We start from the raw sequence: 26152 nt of genomic DNA on the forward strand, positions 1-26152 counted from the left end.
CAGCGAAACAGCAGATAAGTGGCAAGTAAGATAAATCACTGCAGGCATGGAAATCCTTTGCTTTTGAAGTTAATTTGAAATAAATAACGTTGAGGAATGAAAATGAAAGTACTTTAATCATGGCAGCAAAATCGAAGACAGCAGGCATGTAGAAATTAAAACGCTGCAGGCAAGGAAATCAATTGCTGCTGTATCATTAAAGTTGTAGGACTTGGATAGCAGGCAGAGTAGCAGGGAGTGGCAGGTCTGAATAAGGACGACCAGTAATGAAGAATGGTCACTGGTGGGGTTTCTTTACAGTGCCAGTATGCTTAATAATGCGTAGATTTATGAAATGAAAATCCTTTACCTGAAGTTGAAAAGTCCATTGGAGAATAATAAGCAGAAGTGCCCAAATCGTCGCCAATTGTAGTAAACTTTGAGAAACCTTTCCTGACAGACACAGGATTTTTTATTCTTACCCAGTCCCCAACTCTAATTTTGTGATTTTCTTTCCTAATGATAGATTCACTCTTTTTAGCACTGATTTCAGAAGATTTTTTGTTAGCAGAATCCCACATACTTCTCATGTCACAACCCTGGTGGAAAGATTTCACCATCCAAAAAGGATAGACCTGTGAAGAAGCCTTTCTGCCTCTCATGAGTTCAAATGGACTGAAATTGGTGGTTAAATGAGGGGAAGTGCGGTATGACCAAACAAGATCTTTAACTGCTTGAAACATACATGTGTTAGATCTAAAAGCAGCTTGGACACATTCCACAACAACTCTATTAAATCTTTCAGTTTTACCATTGCTCTGTGGATGGTAAAGGGGAGTCCTGGTGTGTTTGATACCACAAGAATGTAAGAAAGAATTCATCTCTTGTGAAATAAATTGGACACCATTGTCCGTGAGAATTTCCTCTGGATGACCCTCTCTGAGAAAGATCTTATTAAGACAAATAAGACACTTTTTGAATTTGGTACACCGATCGGTTAAACTTCAACCCATCTGGATAAATGGTCCACAAGAACTAAAAAATACTTTGAGTTTGCAGGGAGAACATGAAATGGCCCAAGAAAGTCCATGCCTAATTTCTGCCAAGCCCTCACAGGAGGAAATACAGGATGTTCAACAGAACCCTCCAGTACAAGAACCTTATCACTGGCACTACATCATACACATTGTCTGACTAAATCGTCAACTTGGATGTCCATTCTGGGCCACCAAAAATCAGATCTAACTCAAGAATTTGTTATGGGGTGTGAAGTTTGAGGTAAGGACTGATCATAAGCCACTATGTCAGGTTTTTAACAAAAAAGGCATAGATGCCATCTCAGGGAGGATTTCAAAATGGGTGGTAGCTCTCCAAGGTTATGACTTCAAAGTAGAATACTTGCCAGGTGCAAGGAACAGTGTTGCTGACACGTTGTCAAGGTTGGTAGTACAAAGTAATGGTAAAGATGTATTGGAAGAAGATCATGCTACTGAATGGGTTTGCTCCATTGAAGCTGGTGGAATGAAAGAAAGTAGATGGCGAGAAGAATGTGCCAAAGAAAAAGTGTGATATCCCTACTAAAAAAGGGTTGGGAAAAGAAAGTCATGGGTGAGTGTGAAAGGTATTGGTTGGTGAAGGATGAGTTGGCTGAAAGTGAAGGCCTTATTTTTAGGGGTACTAGGTTAGTTCCACCCACCACATTGCGTGAAGAACTTCTGGTTATGGCACATGAGGGTCATCTTGGGATGTGTAAGACCAAGGAGAGGTTAAGACTTAATAACTGGTGGCCAGGAATGGACACACATGTTGAACGTCTTGTAAGAGATTGTATACCCTGTTGCTTAAGTGAGAAGAGTCAGAAACCAAGAGCTCAACCCATGGTCATCAGGGAGAAACCGAAGAAACCTTGGGAAGAATTATCCTTTGATATTTTAGGACCCATTAGTGGAAGTGGTAGCGAGTGTTATGTCGTTGTTTTGGTTGATTTATATTCCAGGTGGCCAGAGGTGAGGATTACAAAATCCATTAACACTTTGCATGTGATTGAATTTCTTAAAGAGATTTTTGGAAGAGAAAGTTTACCAGGGGTTTTATTGACTGACAATGGTACACAATTAGTCTCTTCTGATATGGAAGAATTCTTGTTAAAGTGTTCCATTAAGCACAAGAAGTGTGCATTATATCACCCAGAAACCAATGGAATGGTGGAACGCTTTAACCGTGTGCTGAAAGAGACCATTGATATGGCCAAACATAATAGCTTGGATTGGAAAAGAGAGGTCATTAGGGAGGTTGAAATTTACAGAGTCACTCCCCATGCTGTAACTGGTCGGACTCCCTCTGAGCTACTGAAAGGTAGAAGCGCCAATACTTTGGTTGCTCCATTTTGGGTCAACGATGTTCAGTCAAAAGAACATAAAAAGGTGGGGAGTTATGTTGATGATTGGAAACTCAAAGAGAGTGACAAGATTAAAACACGTAAAATTTATTATGATCAAAGAAAAGCTGTGAAATCCACGAATGTTAAGGTTGGTGATTTAGTCATGATTAGAGCGCCCTTTGGTAGGAAAGGATCGGATTTGTTTCAAAAGCCTCATAGAGTCGTAAAATTATTCACGAATGCTATCAAGACAGAAGATTCCCGTGTTTGGAATCTGAATCGAGTGGTGATAATTAACAACAATAAATTAAATGTCAACAATGATAAATCCACTTCTGTGGATCCCAGTGTCGGGAAAGATGTGAAAAGTAGAATGGAAAACCATTCAAGGGAAAAAAGGTCTTCCAGGTTGCCTGCAAAGTTTAATGATTTTCAGATGAAATGAAGTCTACTTACTCTTTATTTTTGTTCTTTCTTTTGGTTTGTTTATTATTAACAATATATTTTCTTGGTTCTGTATATAGAGGGAAGGTGTGTAATATCCTTAAATTGTTAACATTGAAAAGCTGCTTTAATGTAGTTCACATTTCTGTCGTGTTGCTTGTACTTGAAAGTGCACCATGGTGATAGAACGTGGTGCACCGATGACTGTTCTGTTAATGGTCAGTTGTACCTGACATCTCCTGCTGGATGGATGGAATCACTTTACTAGAATAAACTAATTCTTACTTTCACCATTTGGAGTCTCCTCATCAACCATTAACTTGAATTTTACAGTAGTGAAGTAAATGATGATCATGTCCACGTAGGTTCTTGTATGAATATATATTTATTTTAGTATGATGGTACAAGGTGGTATGTCAAGAATAAGATATAATTCAGAATATAAAAATCCCACCAGGAGCTGTCTCCTTACAGCTCAGTCCCAAGCGTCCAACTGAAATCCAGAGCTAGGAACAAACATTCTACTGAGTTGTCATGGGTATCAACATTCCATATGGTGACATCAGAGGAAGAGAAAGAAAGAGGAGCAGCAGACACTACAGTAATGCAAGGGCAGGGCAAGCCCTTGAGTGAGATTAACTATGCCATGCAGAGCCACCTGGCATGGCCCTGCGTGACATAGTAAATCTGGAGTAACCCAAGGCAGAGTAAGTTGCTGCTTGGCATTACTCTTCTTTCGGAAGGCGTTCCAAGGGTGGAGTGTGGATTTTCCCCCGCATCCACCCATGGTTTTTGGCACATACCCAGATTTACTACCAGTAGTAACCCTGGGAATTCTTCAAAATGCTGCACCTCTCCAGAGGAGCTGTTAGAAGGAGAACAAGCATTTGCAATGCAATAGGTCTTGCATTACTGAAAGTTTGAGCTATTGGCGTTGCATAATTATTTGTTAACGAGATCTTAAGAGTTGGGGGAACGTATTGGACAGGTTCAGCAATCAGGGCACTGACCTGGGAGACGATTCAAACTCTAACGCATCAGAAGAAGACGATTCAGCTCCATCTATACTGTTGGGTAATGTGACTGAGCTAAACAAACAGGCAACCCCCTCCACCTACACTCCTATGCTCCCTTTACCACAAGTGCGTCCTATTAAGAGGCATGCACGGTTCACTCACATGCAGTAATCATCCTATAACAACGGACCATGTGTGTCTGCATGTTGTTAGTCTGCTCCTCTTGTTTCCTTGAATCCACTTGGCAACCCCCCTTTCTATGCCTTTCATATGCGATGATACATTACGTACTGTTGCACTCCATTGTTATGTATTAAAAATGAATAGAAAGATTTTCAACAACAAAAAAAACTTTTCTTACGTGATCTTCACTAGTTACAAATTCTTTCTTATATGAAACTTTGGATCAACTGTTTATATGTAAACTGCTTTGTGCAGGTTGGTAAAGATCTTAAGTTACAATGCTCAATTACCGATTGATGCATTGATAAAAAGTAAGCGGTAGGAATTTGAAAAGCAGAAGCCTTACAACAATGGGAACCTGAAGCCTTTCTGTCAACTGTGCCAAACGACATGAGGAAGATCATTTAGCAGGTCAGCTGTTGCTTCATGTAACCACGGAACAGCATGAGAGCAAACCCAAGGGTGAGGTTGTTGCTTGAGCAGCCCAAGAAACAAGCAAACGGTCAACATTATCCCGGCTGTTTTAAAAGTGAAAGCGGGTGTGCCCACTAAATGTAAGAGAAGCACGTTGTCGCGTCTAATGGACAAACTCAATAAAGGAAGTAGTTCACGCCCCGTGCAACAACCAAGTAAAGGGGCCAGTAGCCATGGGAGGTTATCATTTCTTTTGTTTTAGTTTTATATAGAGCTAACTAGACACGGAGGTATCAGAGCGCTTTACATGAGCACCAGTCACGTTATATACGGACACACATTCATTTTTGTTAGGCACGGGGAGATTACGTGATTTCCCAGAATCACAGAATGCTGAGCGTCCCTGCCGAGACTCGAACCCGGTTCCTCAGCTCGGAGGTCGACCACCCTAGCCGTTTGGCCACATTCTCTCCCCAAATGACGAGATGGCCATACTAAGGAGGGACTAACAAGCCTATTTAGGAATACAAAAACATCATTTACGAAGGACAAAGACACAAGCCTATGAAAAATATGGGTGAGGGAGTGGGCGGGGCTTCTCTCCCGTACGGAACTACCACAGATCACACCCAGAGCAGCGCTTGTGCGCTGGCTATGGCTCGACCTAAAAAAGCCTCATAGGATATATTGTGTGCAGGAAGATGTCCCTGCAGCATGGCGAAAGGACCCTGCACTGGCGCTTGACAGACACTAGTGCGCCAGTGCAGAGGGAGGGCAGGAATATGTTATAGGACACAAATTCACAGAAGAGATGCATAGGGCATATCTTAGTAGAGCTAGTTATGAGTCAATATCTTGTGGAGGCAATAATCTTACATGTTAGGATCACCTCTGAAAGGCTCTTGTATATTTTGACCTGTGGTGTGTGGAAATGTGCTGATTTTTCAAGCCCTTATTATTCTAGTTGGGGATAGAAGTGGGTGCCACAGGAGTTTACCAAGGACTCCAAGAATCCAGTACCCTTTTTATATCTAGATCAGGGTGAAAGGCCATGGTGATTGCATAGGTGCATCCTGCACCAGACCCCTTGCCTGACCTTGCCTTACTGTGATAGCCTAACCTTAATGCCGCTCTTTTGTAGATCAGTTATTCACATATTGTGTAAGCTTTCACAGAGTCTGAGACCACCTTGATAAACCAGCTGGTGTCAATTGCAGGACTCTGGTTATGAGGGTCAACTGGCTGCCGTTGTTGTCTGATGGAAAGGATTCATCAGGCATGAGTAGAATTTGATTAGTTATTTACTTGTGTTTTTGCATTGGATATTTTATATTTTCTAAAGTTCTCGATTACCCAATGGACATTAAATTAAACGTAAAATTATATCTTGCCCTATGCCTTCTAATACGTACATATGATATTCTGAATCGCCTTCTGTGCATCAACTAAAAGTTCATGCTTCCCTTTGACTTTTTAGGGTTAACACGGTAGAAACTGTGGAGAGCTCATTTACCCATGAACATGGTTTTGAGTTCAGTGTTGAAGCTGAAACAACTTTTGAATCTGGTCTCCCAATTGTGGGCAAAGGAGGCATCCGTTTGGCTACAACCGCCACCACAACACATAATTGGAGTTTTAATAAGGTTAATACAACTGAGGTAAGATATTTGTCTCTTTGTGTATTTCTTTTGCTTGTTGTCACTTACTGATATACTTTGTTTCAGTCAACTCATGCCATTATCTATTTGTTTCTCCATTCTGCCACCTACTAAGTTGCAATGTGTGAATGACAATTTCACATCTCAAAATTACACTGAATCAATACACATTGTTTTGTTATGTTAGGTCAATTTGTATGGCATAACTTAGCACCCGTGAGGATATCCAGGTGCTGGAGCTGGAACTTAGGCAACGCAGAGCTCCTAGTTGAACAGCCAGGTTTTCAATTTCTTGCAGAAGTTGAGTAGTGAAGGAGTTGTCTTGGTGTGCCTAGGAATTTCCTTCCAGGTCTTGGTGGCGATGAAGGAGAAGGAGCCCCTCCTGACTTGTTGCTGCAGATGCAGGGGACCTGTGGAAGGGTGAGAGAGGTTGAGCGTATTTTTCTAGATGAATGGTACATTTGAAGTTGGTTGTTGAGCTATGGTGGTCCTGTACTGTGGAGGGCTTTGTAGGTGTGGTCGTGTAGTTTGAATTGGCAACATTTCTGGATAGGTGGCCAGTGTAGCTTAGCTGAGTGTAGCTCAAGAAGGTGAGTGCTCCTAGGGACATCTAAGAAGAGTCTACAGTCGTGTTTTGGATGGTCTGGAGTTTTTCCATGAGCTGGTTGGAGATGCCAACATAGAGTGAGTTGCCATAGTCAAGTCTGCTAGTTATAACGACCTGGGTGAACGAGTGTCTCATGTGCATGACAAGTCCGATGGAAATCTTGCAAAGCATTCTAAGAATGAGGCAGAAGGATGTAGTTACAGCATTAATCTGTTTAATCTTCGTGAGTTTGTCATTTAGGAAGATGCTGAATTTTCTGGTGTGGTCTGTGGGGCAGTGTGGGTCCTAGTTTGGATGGCCACCCAGAGAAGGCCCATGTGGACCTCCCGTTTACAAAGATCAGGGTCTCCATTTTGTGCGTATCAAGTTTTAGGCGGTTTTCCTTCATCCATTTTGCCATGCAGAAAGGGAAGTTAGTTCTGGTGGTGTTCTCGTCAGTGGGGAAGAGGATGAGCAGTGTGTCATTAGCGCCCCATACTTTGGCAGTGTACTTAGGCCTATTCTGGCCTACCCTGAGAAGACCTGAAGTCTAGTCATCCATCTCAGTCTAATTCCCTCCCAGAGGGGCGTACCTGGTGTGAGTCTCTTGTCCCACTTCATCTCTCTACAGAGGCTGATCCATGTGTCAAACACCGTAATTGAAGCCGGACATGCTCGCTCATGTAGACGGCCACCATACAATACAGGCATATGGCTATGATCTCCCATTCCCCATTTGTCCGCCCACACTGCTGGATCTTCTCTTTCCAAATACAACCAGTCATTTATTACTGCAGCCTGTGTTGCTTCATAGTATTTCTGCAGGTTCAGTAATGCAATACCTCTGTCATATTTTGCTTGTTGCAGGGTCTGTAGTGCAATACAGAGTTGTGCCCTGCCCAACAGCAGTGTCCTTAATAAGTTATCAATGCGCAGGAAACGTGTCTTCGGTAATTTATAAGTGCAATTGTGCAGAACATACAGCAACGGCTTTGCCCATCAGCGACTAGGGCAGAGTACTCCAATGTCTGACGCCCCTTTCAGGACTTTGAAGCAGCAGTTTAAGATTAACTCGAACATGATAATCTGCGTTTTTAGCTATCCGTATTCCCAGGTACTTACAACTATGGCGTTCCACCCATACTGGTAGAGGCATGGGGCCCTTGCGTCTCCATCCACACATGGGAAACAGGAGTGACTTTTCCCAATTAATGGCAAAGCCTGAGATCTCTCCAAATATTTGGAATATTTCACTGACTCGGGCGAGCTATTGATCTGTGCTGGTCAGGTAAAGTAGGATGTAATCTTCACATAGGGATATCAATTCTTCCCATCCTGAGGTTCCCGTCTAGCCCAGATTTTGGCATCTATCTTCATTTTTTTAAAACAAAGTTTATTGCATTTTGCAGGCCTACACAATTATATTCTACGAAAAGTACATATTAAAAAGACATACAGTGGGATGAGCAATGACGCTACTGTGGATGACACATTTATATTAACTAACTTATATATAATAATGCCCTCCCCCACCCACCGCCCTGGAGTCTCACATTGTGTTATAATCGTTTGGGACCCACTTCGATACTGTTACATGTTTTAAATCAATTCTACCCCCCCAACCCACAACTACCCTCCGCCCAACCCTCCCCCCAGGCATGTCACATATAAGCAACATTGTAAGCTGCAGTTTGGGTCTAATGTAGATTAGTTTCACAAATGCATCAAGAGTAATACTTTGATAGCTATTCCGCATTGGAGGCGGGGTCATGTTGCATGTTGTACCTAGGACCTCCATGACATATAGATCATGGGGGTTTCCTGCCAAGCCTGCCACTTCAGGAGTGGCAATCATGAGAGTTTCGTCACTATCACTGTCCGGGATCTTGAGGAGCACCACTAACGTTTCCCATGCCTTTGCCACGTCCAACGCCCTCTCACTTCCCGCTCTTTTTGCTAATTGCAGCCTAACTATTCCATCGCATTCCGCCCATCTAATGAATTCCTTCTTCCATCTGGTTATGTAAGAACCCCTCTGCGCTTTCCAATTCATAGTGATTTCTCGCTTAGCCAGCAGGAGACCCAAGTCTAGGAATTTACTTGTAATCTTATTTGTGGCCGTTTGGGGGAACCAATGCAGGAGACAGGGCCCTATGGCCGGTTCTAACTCCCTATCAGTGATTTCAGTTAGTAAGGCCAACACGTTAGCCCAATAGGTATCTAAGTGGGAACAATCCCAAAACATATGGCGGAAGTCTGTCCCCTCCTTATTACAGCGCGGACATGCTGCCGTGTGGGTGACAAAGTATTTATTCATTTTCGCTGGGGTGAGGTAGGCTCTGTGTAATATGTAAAAGTGCACTAATTGAAATCGGGCATTCTTGGAGCTTTTCCGCTGCCTCTTCACAAGATCAGCTCAGGTTTTTTCCGAGATCTCCACCCCCACATCTTCCTCCCATTTGCATCTCAGTACATTTAGGGGCACCAACATCTCCTGCGTCATTCGCCTATATAGGTGTGTGCCCGCTTTAAAAGTTCCTACCGCCGTCACTATGTATTGACATCCCATTGATGTCTGCAGTTCAATGAATCCCCCTTCCAATGTTTACGAATAGCCGCAGTGAGTGCAGACTGTAGTAAAAAGTCCCCCCGTGCTCATTTCAGACTCCTATTCCAACACTGCCTCTCTACTTTGAGTCCTCTGGGAGATCAAGGGTTCTAACAGGCAGCTTCAGGACAATTTGGGAGAGAACTGGCAGGGTTGGGGCTCTATCTCTCACCTCTACCGTCCCTCTAAGCCTAGCCGTGACCACCTGCGTGAGCCATTGTAACTGAGCTGCCCGGTAATAGGCCTCGAAATCAGGGACTGCCAGACCCCCCTCTGATCGCAATCTCATTAGGACTCCCAGCGCTACCCTCCTTCTACTGGTGCCCCATAGGAATCCTGTGATCATGGTCTTAAGTTGAATAAAACATCGTGCTGGTATCCAAACCGGTATGGTCCCAAAATAGTACAACAGTCATGGGAGGGTCACCACTTTAAGTAAGGCCACTCGTTCAGCTACTGACAGAGGGAACGCCACCCAAAAGTCAAAGTTGCTCTTCATTCCTTTTTTTGCTCTATCAATATTGCCCTCCAACAGATCTCCCTGAGCATGATATATTTGCGTCCCTAAATATGTCAGACACCTATACTCCAATTTCACCCCAGCAGTCTCTTGCAGGCCGTCATTATCACCTACGGTCGGGAATAGACAGGTTTTTGGCCAGTTTACCCTAAGCCCCGCCACCCTGCCAAGGTCACGGAGCAAGTCCTTTGCTCCATGGAGCGCTGCACATGAATTTGGCAGGAACATTAGCAAGTCGTCAGCACATAGGGCAATATAGTGAATCTGTCCGTATACCTGAAGGCCTTGATAATGTTGTCCTGTCCAGGCCTTAGCCGCTAGTGGCTTCACAGCCAAAGCAAACAGGAGGGGGGGCAGTGGACATCCCTGTGTCGTTCCTCGTCTTATGTCACAAGTATCAGATATCAGACCACCCGTTTTGACCCTTGCCGTAGAGTTTTTGTATATTAGGGCTGTCCATTCTATAAATTTATCCCCAAGTCCAAATGTATGCATTACCTGAAACAAGTAAGGCCCTTCAAGACTATCGAATGCTTTTTCAAAGTCCACTGCACAGACAGTGGCCCTGTCCTTCGAATAGAAATCAGCCTCCAGGATTCGCAATAAATGTCGAACATTAGTAGCCGTATTCCTGGTCGGTATGAACCCAGATTGGTCTCTACGTACTAGTGTTGTCATATAGGGAAGGAGACAGGTGGCTAAGATACGGCTCAGGATCTTGTAATCCATATTAAGCATAGAGAGTGGGCGATATGCGGATCTGTCCCAGTACGGTTTTCAGGCTTTAACAGTGGGATAATACCAGCCTACCGAGTCGTCGCGGGGAGCTGTCCTTTCTGTTTCACATCATTATATAGCGTTACTAATCTAGGGGCCAATTGTTCAGTGTACGTAAGATACAATTCAATCAGTAGCCCATCTGTCCCTGGCGTCTTGTTCCTAGCCATGTGTTTAATAGATCCCCTCACTTCTCCAAGTTCGATATATCGCCCCAATGCGTCCGCCTGGTCTCTATCCAGACGTGGGAGTTCGACTGCCTGTACGAACCTATCCATGTTGTCCTCTATCAAAGTTGTTTTACTTTCATACAAGTCTGCATAATACGCGAGGAATAACTCATTAATACCCTGTTGGGTATAGCAAGCTACTCCATGTTGGTCTCTGAGCTCTACAATTATCGAACCCCTTCTAACCGGTTTACCTAGCCATGCCAGGAGAGCTCCAGACTTGTCTCTTTCTGCATGGGCACGTGTGATGTATTTTTGGTAATCAAAGCAGCGTAGTCGTTCTATTTGAGCTGCTACAGCCTCCTTCGCTCCTAGCAGCTCCCCTTGCTTATCAGGCCTCTCAGGACGTTCCGGCTCTACCTCCCGGAGACGCTGATCTTCCTTCTGCACGTCCCTTTAGCACTTTACGTACCATTATGCATGGATAATGGTACGTCTACTCAGTCCTAATTCTAATGAGTATAGTACGCAGAATACTTATTGCATTTCACAATTGTGATATTTACAATAGTCACCCTATCGTCTTTTTTGTTCCAAACTTTATTGTTCCCTCACGGCAATTGTCAGCAAGGTCCAAACATTCATGAAAAAGCATGCGCCCCAATCTCTTTTTTTACAATTGTAAGTTAATTTATTTAAACAGATGTTCTTCACATGGAATATGTAATTAATTAAGTTAAATTGAGTTTGGTTACGTTTGCGGAGAAATACAATGTCGAAGTATTTTGTTTATGTTCATGAACCTTGCAAATGTATTTCTATGGCTTGTGGGCATGCAGGAAGTAACTTGACAAAGGCAAACACCGAAACGCGTCGTCCTTTAACTGCTAGTGCACAATAAAGTTTTGTGCCGTTTCCTGGTGTGCCGTCCCTTTATTCGTGGAATCCTTTACGTGGAATAAGGACTTTGAAATATATATATATATATATATATATATATAGATATAGATATATATAAAAACCAGTCCAAACTTTCACTTCAAGCAGGCGCTGACTCCGTGGATTAATTGCCAAAGAAAGATATCTTTATTCCAAAACGACCCAGACGCGTTTCCGCGGTGAAACGCCTTGCTCACGACATCTGGTTCTTCACTTGCATCAACACTATACACATTTTGGGTTGACAGGCAAAGACTGGTTGGTTGTCACAGCAACCGAATCGGAGAAACAGACATAGAAGAGTTTCTTGCATCTGCATGTCAGTGTACATAAAACAGTAAGGATGCAAGAAGGAAAACCAGGCATTTAAATAAAGTGCACTGCAGACAATTGGTAAATAATGCACAATTGTTAAAAAACAAAACAAAAAAAATATATATCATGTGATCAAGACTGCCGTTGGGCAGTCAAAACGCGTCTTGCTGGGCACTTGCTGTTACAGAGACTTTGCACATGCACTTTAAAAATCTGCAACAATAAAAAGAAGAACATATCTCCATATTGCGGTCCGTACCTGTTTGCTGTGATCGAGACTGGGATCATTGCAGGATTGTTGTTAACGTATACATATATATATTCACTGAAAAAACCATAGGTTTCAGGCACGTTTTATGATTCACTATAATGCGCCTGAAACCTATGCTTTTTTCAGTGAATTTCTAAGTTTTTTAAATGCTAATTCCTAACTATAACGCGCCTGAAACCTATGGTTTGTTCAGTGAATTTCAAAGGTTTTTTAAGTGCCAATTCCTAACTATAACGTGCATGAAACCTATGGTTTTTTCAGTGAATTTCAAAGGTATTTTAAATGCTAATTCCTATCTATAACTTATCTCTAAAGATATCATGAAAAGCATCTTTTTTAAAAGTAGGCTGCACATTAGTTTTGTGCAAAAGCATCTTTGCGATTGGTTAAGAAAAAGCAGTTTCAACGTTGAGTACATATCATAGGATAAAATTTGCTCAGCTCAACCACACCTGCTACTTGCATTTGGAAGGCACTGTTCGAACTTAAAACAATTGTGAACTTTTAACCTGCACGTGTCGTTAAATGTTCAAGAAAATGTTGCAAAAAAATATCGTTAAGTTTTAAAAAATTGATGAACTTTTAACCTGCACGTGTTGTAGAATGTTCTACAAAGTGTGTTGATAGAATACGTTGCACTTCTGACTTCTATGTGTTGTTGAATATTTAAAAAACGGTTCATATGGAAAATTAAAAAAACCAATAGAGAAGTTTTGAAACCTAAAAGAATCAAGGAACTATTCTAATTTATTCTTTACATGTATTTATGTGTGGAGCAACAAAATTATAGACACAACAGCACTAGGAAGAGGAAGAAGCAGGGAGTGGGGGGAGAGTGGGAGATGGGCAGAATGGCACACATGCACAATTAAGTACAACACACATATAGACTAACAATGGCCAAAATGAAACACACCAACAAGAAGCACAAGTCACACAACCCACCAACATCACACCACTGAACGAGCATAGAAGTGAAAACCACGCTGCATTCATACAGGATGTTTACAAAGGCCAGTCGTTGGTGTTGTGAGATGTCTGCGACCGTGGTCATCATGGATGAGATGCCCAGCATGTGGCACATGGTCGAGTTCACTGTGTGTTATGTTGCCAAACGGCTGCTCCTCCTTCCCACGAGCCCACACACTTTTGTACGGTGCGCTGTTGTATCTCGTGCACTCGTACGGCACACCATTGTAATGCCTATTTGCGCATGTCCTGCTACATTCCAACTACACCATCACAGTGACGTTTGGAGGTGGTGCATGCCACTTTACAACATCGACTACTGCGGCTCTTGTAGTAGGTCACACCAGAACACACAGACACACTTACCGCACTTCCTGTACACGGACATGTCTGAGACATCCCGTTCCCCTTGCCAGATAGGCACACCCCTGCACTGACCTGTGAACCCCAGACCAGCAAACGCCAGTTGTGCATGCAGGAGGATGCGTGCATAGCTACACGTCCAGGCTCACTGCCAACGCTAAGGTGACAGCAAACTGTGATGTTGCAGGGCTCGTGCCTATCATGCTAAGACAATGACCACAGGGACACACTTGCTAAGATGTGGGTTTGGGGGGCATTGGTGGTACTGGAGTTGTTGAGATGAGTCTTCTGGCCCTCATGGGTATCCCTGTATCATGCTCATTGACTCTATGGCACCTGTGGGTGTTCTGGTGTGGCTCTTGGCTGTGTTCCCTTTCATAGTGCAGGTAGTTTTCCTGCTTAACACCAGCAGAAAGCAGGTGTAAAATCCCTGGTGCTAACGTGTCTCATCACCGGAATTTGTTTCGCATTGCAATTGGTGTGAAAGTTGTGATGTGATTTTTTTCGTGTGCAGAACAATATACGAACTGAGCAGTGTATCTCGTCAAGATCCAGCACCTGACGCACTATTCCCAATCAATATAAATACAATGAGATTTCTTAATACACTTTGTGTGTACACTGTAAGTGCAGCCAATACCTCAGTGCAATTCAATACAGGATTTTAGTATTTAGAATAAATCGGAAAGGTGCACCTCGTGTCTTTTTGCACGGGAACGGCTAGTCTCCATTTCATTATCAGCACTTTAACGGAAGTAAAGTTAAGATAAATCTAACACACTATTCAGAAGTTGGTGCAAACTGCAGATATCACCAGTATTCCAGTGATAAGTGCCCCAAAATTTAACACCATGGTGGACTCCATCAAATAACAGTAATAAGAACAAGAAAGAAAGAAAGAGTCACACAGCAGTTAAGAGAACAACCAAAAACGTTATTAATTTTTTTTTCAAACTTTATTTTTTATAATCATAAATATATAAACGATAAACTATTTTCAAACTTTATTTTTTTATTAACATATATATGAACGATAAACTAATAAACAAAATGTAACAACAATAATACAAAACAACAAGGCGGAACACTCCTGTGGGGACCATGGATGTCGACGACAGACCTGGAAAATCAGAAAGATTGTTAAAAAAAAACCAACATGCTATTCTCAACAAAATACCACAAGAAACAAATCACAGATATATAAAATGCATACAGCTAACAAAATTTTATAAGTTTAACTTACAAAAACTGTAAATGTTGCCGCTTTAAAATATTTACCGAATCTGAGGAAATTTTTTTGCAGAAGGCACCACGCCCACAACGTTTTTCTTCAGTGGTGAGGAAATTTTTTACTTTTCCCAAGGGGCAAACAAAGACCAATGCCACCTTGATCACGTGCAAGATTTGCAAAAGAGTTCTGTCACGAGGGGATCCTAACAAAAAATACTCGTACGGCACGGCAAGTATGATGAAACACCCAAGGACCCTTCGTCCGAACAATCTTGCACGAGAAGAGTGCAAACAGATGAGAAACACTCCTATTCTGCATCTGTAAAAAAGAATCACAAATAAATGTATATTAATAACTTTCAAAATTATACTATTCCATTACTGTGCAAACACATTTTATATAAATACTGACTAAGAAACTATGTCCCTGAACCACAAGTGTGACAATGGTTAAAACACTACATGCATAGTGCATACTTCTTTGAAGCAGTTCATGCCCTAAAGCCTACCTCACTAAAACTCTACATGCTAACTGACTAAATGATTACAGTACTATAAGGAGACACACTGGGTGAGTGACAGGGTGTTTGCTAGAAGAGTATGAATACTAACTAAGGAATTGAAGGTGTGAAACACAACTGTGTAGGTGATTAGAGGACTGCATCCATACTGCATAGGCAGTTAAAGCAGTCCATGTGCTAAGGCCTGGCTCACTGCATGACTACTTGGGTACTGACTGAATGATTAGAATACAGCAAGGAGAGTGCCTAGGTGAATTTATAAGTGCTAGGCTTTTCGCACAAGGAATGGATTAGTACTTGGTACTGAATGGGTCACTAGAGGAGTGCAAAGGCAGTGATAAGATGTTTGCTGGACTGTATGGATACTGACTAGGAAATTGAAAGTGTGAAAGACAAGTGTCTAGGTGGTTAGAAGACTGCATGCATAGTGAATAGGGGTTTGAAGCAGTCCATGTGCTAAGGCCTGGCTCAGTGCATGAATACTTAGGCACTGACTGAATGATTAGAGTACTGCAAAGAGAGTGTCTTGGTGAATTTATGAGTGTTTGGGTTTTGGCACAGTGAATGGATCAGTACATGATGCTGAATAGGTCACTAGAAGACTGCAAAGGGAGTGACAGGGTGTTTCCTGGAAGTGTATGGATTCTGACTAAGGAATTGAATGTGTGAAAGACAATTTTGTAGGTGGTTAGAGGACTGCATGCATAGTGGATAGGGGTTTGAAGCAGTCCATATACTAAGGCCTGGGTCACTCGATGAGTACTTGGGTACTGACTGAATGATTAGAGTACTGCAAGGAGAGTGCCTGGCTGAATTTATTAGGGTTTGGCGCAGGGAATGGATCAGTACATGATGCTGAATGGGTCACTAGAGGAGTGCAACGGGAGTGACAGGGTGTTTTCTGGAAGTGAATGGATACTGACTGGGGAATTGAAGGTGTGAAAGACAAGTGTGTAGGTGGTTATAGGACTGCATGCATAGTGGATAGGGGTTTGAAGAAGTCCATGTGCTAAGACCTGTCTCAGTGCATGAATGCTTAGGCAGTGACTGAATCATTAGAGTACTGGAAAGAGAGTGTCTTGGTGAATGTAGAAGTGTTTGGGTTTTGGCACAGTGATGGATTAGTACATGCTGTTGAATGGGTCTCTAGAGGACTGCAAAGGAAGTGACAGGGTGTTTCCTGGAAGTGTATGGATACTGACTAGAGAATTGAAGGTGTAAAAGACAAGTGTATAGTATGTTAGAACACTACATGCATACTGCATAGACATTTGAAGCAATCTATTTGGTACTTAGAAACTAACTAAATAATCAGACTACTTCTAGGACAGTGCTTAGGTAAAACTTTAACATTTTCGGTTCTGCCACAGTGAACAGAATAGTACATGGTACTGCACCTTAGTGTCAAATCCTGACTCATTTTATCAATGCATAAACAAAGACTAGCTTCTAATGCTACTAAAACTTGACAACATGACAGGTTTTAAAAGAGTTATCTGCTAAAAAATACACGATGTTACCAAATGCTTCTCTCACAGTGCTTCCCAAATGCACACAGACTCACAGTGTGATTCTAGACAACAACCACTATACCTAGGAATTCACCAAAAATCATTCACTACTGTGGAAGTGGTAAGGGAACTGCACACGATCTTCATATTTCAGGACTGCACTTTTCTGTCAAAGCCTGACTCATTTAATCAAAGCAGACTGGCTTCTAATGCTACTAAAACTTGACAACATGACCGGTTTCAAAACAGTTATCTGTCAGCAAATACACGATGTTACCAAATGCTTCTCTCACAATCCTTACCTAAATGCACACAGACTCACAGTGTGATTTTAGACAAGCAACACTATCCTAGGAGTTTACCAAAAACTCATTCACTAGTCTGGAAGAGTTAATGGTACTGCACACAATCTACATATTTAAGTACAGCACATCAGTGTCAAAGCATGACTCATTTAATCAACGCATAAGCAAAGACTGGATTCTAATGCTACTAAAACTTCACAACATGACAGGTTTTAAACAGTTATCTGTCAGCAAATACATGATGTTACCAAATGCTTCTCTCACAGTGATCCCAAATACACACTAACTCACAGTGTGATTCTAGACAAGCACCACTATCCCTAGGAATTTACCAAAACTCATTCACTACAGTGCAAGTGGAAAGGGAACTGCACACAATCTACATATTTCACGACTGCAATTTACTGTCAATGCCTGACTCATTTAATGAAAGCATAAACCATAACTGTCTTCTAATGCTACTAAAACTTGACAACATGACATGTTTTAAAACAGTTATCTGTCAGCAAATGCACGATGTTACCAAACACTTCTCTCACAGTGGTACCCAAATGCACACAGACTCACTGTGTGATTCTAGACAAACAACACTATCCCTGGCAGCTTACTAAAACTCATTCACTACAGTGGAAGTGGTAAGGGAACTGCACACAATCTACATATTTCATGACTGCACTTTAATGTCAATGCCTGACTCATTTAATCAACGCATAAGCAATGACTGGCTTCTAATGCTACTAAAACTTGACAACATGACAGGTTTTAAAATAGTTATCTGTCAGCAAATACACGATGTTACCAAATGCTTCTCTCACAGTGACTCCCAAATGCACACAGACTCACTGTGTGATTCTAGACAAACAACACTATCCCTCGCATTATACCAAAACACATTTCTTCATCTACAAGGAGTACTACATTTTAGTGCAGAAACATAACTCATTTCACACATTCATAAACAATGACTGGTTTCTAATTCTACCAAAATATAAAAACAGCACAGTTATCTGTCTGCAAACACATAAAAAACACAAATGCTTATCACAGAATGGTTTCTACATGCACACACACTGTCAATAAGATTGTAGAGAAAAAAAGTACTCCCTACACTTTAGCAGGAGAAATAAATTAGTCTGATTAAAATCAAAATAGTCTACATACATCCCCTCACAATTAAATAACTCATCTTTCAAGTTCTTTTGTAGATTAAGAAGTATATCAGTCACTCACCATACTTTCTTTTACAGAGTCTCTGCACTGTGCACCTCTCGGCAAAAACAAAGAATGGAAAAGTTTCCCTTTCATTTTCCCCACATATACATGTAAACATCAAATCACAGTCCTTCACACTTAAACTGGTTAAACATTTCAACCCTTTCCAACTGAAATACATTTCAACCCTTCCCCAATCTGCCTTCTGCCTGTTACCATAGAAACAGGTCATGGAACACTGCACTGAGCTCACAGGTCACAAGTTCAGCACACAATGTTACTAAACAAGACAGCAAGTGTGCTTGACTTTTCCACATATCAGCTTATCATATATAATGTTCCTTACAATCTGTTTTTGTTAACCAATAAGAATCATACCTTTAAAAAACAGAAATATACACCCTACCTTTCAGTGTAGAAAGTAGTCATACAACCAATGATGTCTTGTCTTTTTTCAAAAAACATTTCCGTGGATCCGCGCACCCAATGCGAGTGAATCCGTGCATCCAACGCGATAGGATGCGCGCATTTCGCCGTTTTTTTTAAATGGGGGCCCTTTATATGTTTTACACACTTTTTCCCCTTGCTTCTTCAGCCTCGCTTCTACCGAGGCAGAAAATGGCCTCCAACAGTTCCTGGTTTCGACTGTAGAGAGACACTCGACAGCCAATTAGCATTCAGCGCGCGATCGGGAGGGTGCGCGCTCGGTTCGGGGAGGGTGCGCTTACGGTGCGGGTAGGGTCCGCGGATCCTCCCCGGCCATAGATATTTATGTACGTTTAACTCTAATTTTCTCAGTAACTACAGAACGGATTCACACCATATACACAAAAGGCACGAGTCCAAACTGAGGACTACCTCTTTGCCAAATTTGGTGTCATTCCGTTCAGCGGTTCGGGTTGTAGCTGCGACAACAGATCCTATGGGAAATTGCATGGAGAAAACGTGTTTTGGGACCCCCCTTTTTTCTCGGTCCCCGCTTGACGAATCACCACGAAACTTTTAGGGTAGGAGCGGAGCGGAGCTGGTCAAAAGTTTGGAAACTTTCGCGAAGATAGTTAGCAGGACATTTCACTCGTGAAAAACCAATGAAATTCCCCCGTTATAGTTAGTGCAGGCAACTATAACTCACGCGACCGCAATCCACTGCTGATGACGTCAGATATTACATCACTGTTTTTAGACACTTATTTACCCATGTATTCTTCCATTAATCTTTAGCTATACATATATTACAAATATTTATTTTACAGAAAGACACATATGTCATCAGTGATGTAATATCTGACGTCATCAGCAGTGGATTGCGGTCGCGTGAGTTATAGTTGCCTGCACTAACTATAACGGGGGAATTTCATTGGTTTTTCACGAGTGAAATGTCCTGCTTCCATGCATGCTGAAATGTTCAGCATACATTGAAGGAGAAAAATGCATTTTCTCATTGTTTTTGTGCAGGAAGGTGCGTCTTCCTGCAGAAAAACAAACAGCACATGACACAGATATCCTTGTCACCACATGGCTGCAGTTTAAGCAGCCGTGCAGAGAGAAACATAGATTTGCAACATATTTATGTACATATGTTGTATCCTTGTGCTTCGGAAGTACTACAGCACACTGCAGTTAAAGAGGTTACTGTGTGATGCTGCAGCACTTCCTCATAGTTCTGCACTTATACATTCACCATGCGCTACTAATGCATTCATTCAGTCAATTACAAACTACACATACATTCATCTAAACTAACACTAACAAAGAAATGTAGCTCTTTTTTTAAACCAGGAAAGTTAGTTCTTACAAGAACTTTTTTTTTCTTCTTTTATAATTTTTTGGGGGTTTTCTGAACAATTTTTAATTTTTGGGGGTTTTTCTGCACAAAAAAAACCCAAAAAACAAAACAGGAGAAACTAAACAATGAACTTCAGGGAACAATAAAAAAAATTTAAAAACTAGCAAATGTGACTTTCTTGCCGGCGGCAGATCAGATCTTTTTTTAAAAATTGAAATTGACGACGGATATCCAAGGTTTGGTCTGATGGATGCACTCTTGATGTGCTCGGCTGCGATGAGGTGGATGGCGCAGGAGTGTTTCTCATCCGTCGGCACTCTTCTTGTGCAAGATTGTTCGGATGAAGGGTCCTCATGTGCTTCATCATACTTGCCGTGCCGCAAGAGTATTTCTTCTTAGGATCCCCTCTCGATAGGACTCTTTTGCAAATCTTACACGTGACCAAGGTGGTATTGGTCTTATTCTGTCCTTCGGGAAAAGTAAAAAATTTCCACACCACTGAAGAAAAACGTTTCTTGGGTGGTGCCTCCGGCAAAAATTCATCCTCAGAGGTTTGAGGTGATGCAGGTGATGCCTGCTGCCCTGAAGCCATTTTTGGTTGAAAAAAGTTAGAGCTAAGTGTAAACTTAGTCTAAAAAATCTTCTTCTCTCCAAAGAGATGGTTCTCCAAAGAAGCTCAAAGAAGAATGATTGAAATGGGTGGGGTCTTTCAGTAGTTAGAACAGGAAGTGTAATGAACCAATCAAATCTCTTTTTTTGCAGGTCACATGGGATCCGCGCACCGTGCGCTTACTCAGCACGCACCCTGCGTGCATCCGCGAAATTGAATTAAAAAAAATTATAGGATTAGATGTAAAAATATATTAGTTTTAAGACTAGTTTAGAGTTTGTCTTGAATTAATATTCACATGAAATACATATATATATGTTTTTTTAAATGTTAAATATTTTGCGGGATCCGCGCACCTACCGCGTCATGGACGCATATGACACATCACGGAAGCGCGTAAACGTCGCATTATGTATATTGAACGTATCTCATATAGGCTGGGAGTCGCGTACCAGTCGCATTGCAATCGCGCACTAAACACGTACCCAACGCATACCGTGCACGGATGCTATCGCGTTCGGTTCGTGAACAGTGCGCTTAGGGTGCGCGGATCCAAAAACATTGAAAAAATATATATATAAAATAAAGTTTTGCACATATAGTTAAAAAATATTTTGAAAAATATAGAAAAATATGTTTGAAAAACCAATTAAGTTCAAATAATATTTTTTAATTTTTAAAAGAATTAATTGAAAAAATAAGTTTAAAAAATGGTGTTAAAAGAGTCTTTTAAAAAAAATGTAATTATTGAAATTGACACACTGAATTTGAAAAATATAGAAGTGCAATCAAAATCATTAAACATGATATCTTCAGAGATAAGTTATAGATAGGAATTAGCATTTTAAAAACCTTTGAAATTCACTGAAAAAGCCATAGGTTTCATGCACGTTATAGTTAGGAATTGGCATTTAAAAAACCTTTGAAATTCACTGAAAAAACCAAAGGTTTCAGGGGCGTTATAGTTAGGAATTGGCATTTAAAAAACCTTAGAAATTCACTGAAAAAACCATAGGTTTCAGGGGTGTTATAGTTAGCTGGACATTTCACTCGTACAAAACCCTAGAAATTCCCCTGTTATAGTTAGTTCAGCTAACTATAACTCGTGCAATGCACTGCTGATGACGTCACATATTACATCACTCATGACATGGTCAGTGACATCAGTGATGACATCATTGATGACATCTCAAATGACATTACTGATGACATCATCCAGTGAATGTGGGTTTTTCTGAAAAGTTTAAATATGTTTACTATATATAGGGAAAGGCCTGTTGAAGAATAAGCGGGTGTACAAGTGTGTGAATGAATGATTTTCTAGGTGCGTAACTGACTCTATAAGCCATTCAGTTAACTTGATGGTAGCCTCACCGTGGAGCAGAAATTAGGGATATATGGACCACACGCATTATTAATTTCTGCGGAGTGCGTTCTTACCTGTGGGTACCTTTGGAGCGACTATATTACGCGGCAGCCCAGCCGCGAAGGATGCACCACCCCGCTATCACTGGGGGCCACGAGGCGCTGAATCATGCCGCGTCTCACCGTGGAGCAGAAATTAGGGATATATGGCCCACACGCATCCTGAGGCCCATGATAGGGTCTTTCATTGAAAACAGGTTCATTTAAAGTGCGACTATCTAGTGACTATTGGGACACGAACTGCAAGTCCCACAATCCATGTGGGTGAAACTCATCAGTCCATCTGAGGACATTGAATTATGCAAATAGTGTGGGAGTGTCCAGTAGCACAAATTCAGTTAAAGCCTCTGACAACGAGCGGCGGCTCAGAAACGCGTAAGGCTACCATCAAGTTAACTGAATGGCTGAAACTTTATCGGGTTGTGAGGGGGTCCTTACCCGATTATTCATTTCTGCGGAGTGCGTTCTTACCTGTGGGTACCTTTGGAGCGACGATATTACGCGGCAGCCCAGCCGCGAAGGATGCACCACCCCGCTATCACTGGGGGCCACGAGGCGCTGAATCATGCCGCGTCTCACCGTGGAGCAGAAATTAGGGATATATGGACCACACGCATCCTGAGGCCCATGATAGGGTCTTTCATTGAAAACAGCTTCATTTAAAGTGCGACTATCTAGTGACTATTGAGACACGAACAGCAAGTCCCACAATCCATGCGGGTGAAACTCATCAGTCCATCTGAGGACATTGAATTATGCAAATAGTGTGGGAGTGTCCAGTAGCACAAATTCAGTTAAAGCCTCTGACGACGAGCGGCGGCTCAGGAACGCGTAAGGCTACCATCAAGTTAACTGAATGGCTGAAACTTTATCGGGTAGTGAGGGGGTCCTTACCCGATTATTAATTTCTGCGGAGTGCGTTCTTACCTGTGGGTACCTTTGGAGCGACGATATATATATATATATTTATACACATGTCAAATTAAATAAACAATACATTCACTTGAAAACTTTGCCATTGTAGGATAAGAACATGTGTATTTCAAGAGACTTTGATGACATTGAGGCTCTTTCTGGTTGTTTTTTGCCTTTATTCCTTCCGGTCTCTGGACATTAGTACAAACTATTCAGAGTACAGACTGAGGGAGTCCCTAAGTCCTAGTTATCCATATGGTCTGTACAGCTTAACCCGGGTTAGGACTTCTGATCTACCACTTTATCAACTGTTAACACCCTTCACTTTATAGCAAAAGTAGTCCAGGGAAAAGCGTGCAAGTGGCCTCTTGCTGCTTGTACCCGTTACATGAGCCGGCATTTTACTTTAAGTGATTTGCCCAGAATCACGGGATGGGTAAGTAAACACCAAGACTCAAATTGTTCTTTAATTCCTCCCATTTCTTCATGTTTATCATGTTCATCTTGAATGGTTACCTTTTGCTTGGGGGGGGGGGTTTTCTCAAAGAAAATGACGTTTTTTTTGTTTTGTTTTACATCGTTGTGCATTTTTGCCTGTTTTGTATAGTGTGCAATAGAGGCATTGAAGCGCTTGACATGAGCGCCACCAGTCTGATTACACAAGATCACTCTAATTTCTACGAGCACCGGTAAATCAAGTTATTTGCCCAGGATCACAGGATGGTAAGCACACTCTGAGATTTGGGCTTGTTTACTCACTTCAAGATAAATAAAAGTGCTGCCCGTGAAGGCCCAGTATAAGGGGCTCAACTAAATGAGAGAGCCCTACTTGCCTATGCCCTTAAGCTGTCCCTTATTGGCAACAGTTTGAAGTTATTAAGAACTCCAGTAGAGGAACGACACTGTGTAGGACTCGAAACCAGAGGGGATTTTTTTGTGGTGATGCTAGAGAGGTGTTGCAGATAAACCCTACTGCTTAAACAATTTTTGAGTGGGTCGGGACAGCATCCTGCATTATGAATGTTGGCACAGTCACTCGAGGTGATATAATGATGACCTTTGCCCTCCTGGTATCGCTCTGTGCCCCCTGCACTCGACTTAGCGAATTGTACAGGTTGAAAGTTTCCTTAGTGTCCTTTACATGGCCATGACATCACTATGCCAGACACTGTGATGGCCAATGCCCACGCTGTGATTTTAGAGTGTCCTGGGGTCCCCTCCCCACTTACCCATGGTGCTCCCTCCTTTTCCTTTCTAGCGATCCACACAGGCACCATGTCCAGAGAAAGAGCCAGCTAATTCCAGCCTAAACAGCAGAGAGTGTGCATTCAATAAAGCTGATAAGTGCTCATGGCCTGCTGCTGTCAGGGCGATAGAGGCTCCCTGGAAACAAATCAGTCTCCCTCAGCAGGGGAGTGCTTAGGGTGATTTAGATGGAAGAATAGTGTGCAGGAGAATCTGGCAAAGGATTCAAATTTCTTCCTGCAGCCCCTGTGAACCTCAGACACTGATTGACACATCGCCGGTTTTTCAGTATTTTTCCATGTCTATTTATAAATACAGACAAAGGAAAAAATGTCAAATCCGTTTAAATGGAAAACCGGGAGCCCTAATTATGATCTGATAGTGTTCTAGTGAGGTATTCACTACTCTGCACCCCAGTATGCATATCCGGTGAAAATAAAATTGCATCTAGACGAACATGGATATCATGCAGAGCAGAGAAAAATGAATAGTCCTGGTCCCCAGGATGTTGAGCCCTCCAAGAGTCCATCAACCCCCATCGTTCCTGCCAGTTGCGCCTTGCTTCCGCTAATTTATGAATGGGTGCGTTGGGGAGCGGAGGGTGAGAACGATCCAGGACAATATCAGAGATGCAATTAAAATCCCCTCCAAGCAGAACCAACCCCGTGAGATTGGGTGCCAATTTCCCAGAGAGTTGTGACATAAAGGCAGGTTGCTCTGTATTCGGAACGTATATGTTTCCCAAGACTATGCCATCTAGTTTCCCAGTGACCACCACATACCTACCTTCTGGGTCTGAAATTTGATTAGTGCACTGAAAAGGCACACCCGTCCGTATCCAAATCAGTACCCCCCTGGCGAATGCTGAATAATTAGTATAAACCGCTTGACCTCACCATCGGCGCTGTAAGGCTGCTCCTTCCTGTGCCTGTATGTGAGTCTCCTGAAGTAGTGGAATCTGAACCCCCCTGCAGACTAAGTATGCAAGTACTTTATGGCGCCGCAACATTGTATGGATTCCCCACACATTCCATGAGATGCAAATTAAGTCTTCCAGTTAGATCTTCTCTAGTGACATGCCTGTTCCCAACAAATCCTTTAAGTAAACTAAACCCCCAACTCCCACTCCCCAGGACAGTTGCTATAAAACTAGCACCCATCCAAACAGTAGAATATGTGACGTTACAACGCATGCCATTACATCACATGCCGTTGCAACGTAAAACTTTACCCCGACTCTCTCTCGGGGGAGCACTGGAAGTTGGAATAGATAAATGTTCTATTCCAACTCCAGTGTGTGCAACAGAAGGGAAGGTGTTGGAGTTAAATCCAACACCTTCTACCCACTGCTGCACAACTTTTGCATTGCAACGGCATGCGATGTAATTGCATGCGTTGTAACGGTTGCTTTGAAAAGGCTGTTTCCCATCCAAACTATAGTAAGATACACAAAATCCTCTGGCAGTTACAGAGGTGCAAGGGAGCGCAGCTGTCTCAAGGTGTTTTCACTTACCATAGTGCTTCAGCCTCAAATGGAAACAGATAGCCCAGGGCCTATAACAGTTACTGAAAACCCAGCACCTTTCTAAGCATCACAGCCACCCTAGCTTACCACGTAAGTTCAAATAATATCGTCCGCAGTATTAGGAGTCACCACTGGCATCTTGACACTATCGCTATGGGAAGTGTTTCGTTTCATTGTCTGCTGACTCTCTGGAAGAGCTGGCCTCCTCTTCCGGAGTGGGGCTGCCACTGCTTGCAAAGCCTCTGCCTTCTCGTTACCTCCGTCTGACATGAGGA

At 42.2% G+C, this 26152-nt stretch overlaps 1 protein-coding gene across 1 annotated transcript in view; it reads left to right on the forward strand.

Moving 5' to 3' along the window:
- LOC146863358 (uncharacterized) overlaps nucleotides 1–26152 on the forward strand; it is a 197728-nt gene that overhangs the window by 141117 nt on the left and 30459 nt on the right. Inside the window, exon 3 of the mRNA XM_085642796.1 lies at nucleotides 5894–6074. Within this exon, the coding sequence (XP_085498922.1) occupies nucleotides 5894–6074 (181 nt within the window). The remainder of the gene's footprint in view (nucleotides 1–5893; nucleotides 6075–26152) is intronic.

The sequence above is a fragment of the Triturus cristatus genome, chromosome 2_2 (assembly GCF_964204655.1).
Source record: "Triturus cristatus chromosome 2_2, aTriCri1.1, whole genome shotgun sequence".
NCBI lineage: Eukaryota > Metazoa > Chordata > Amphibia > Caudata > Salamandridae > Triturus > Triturus cristatus.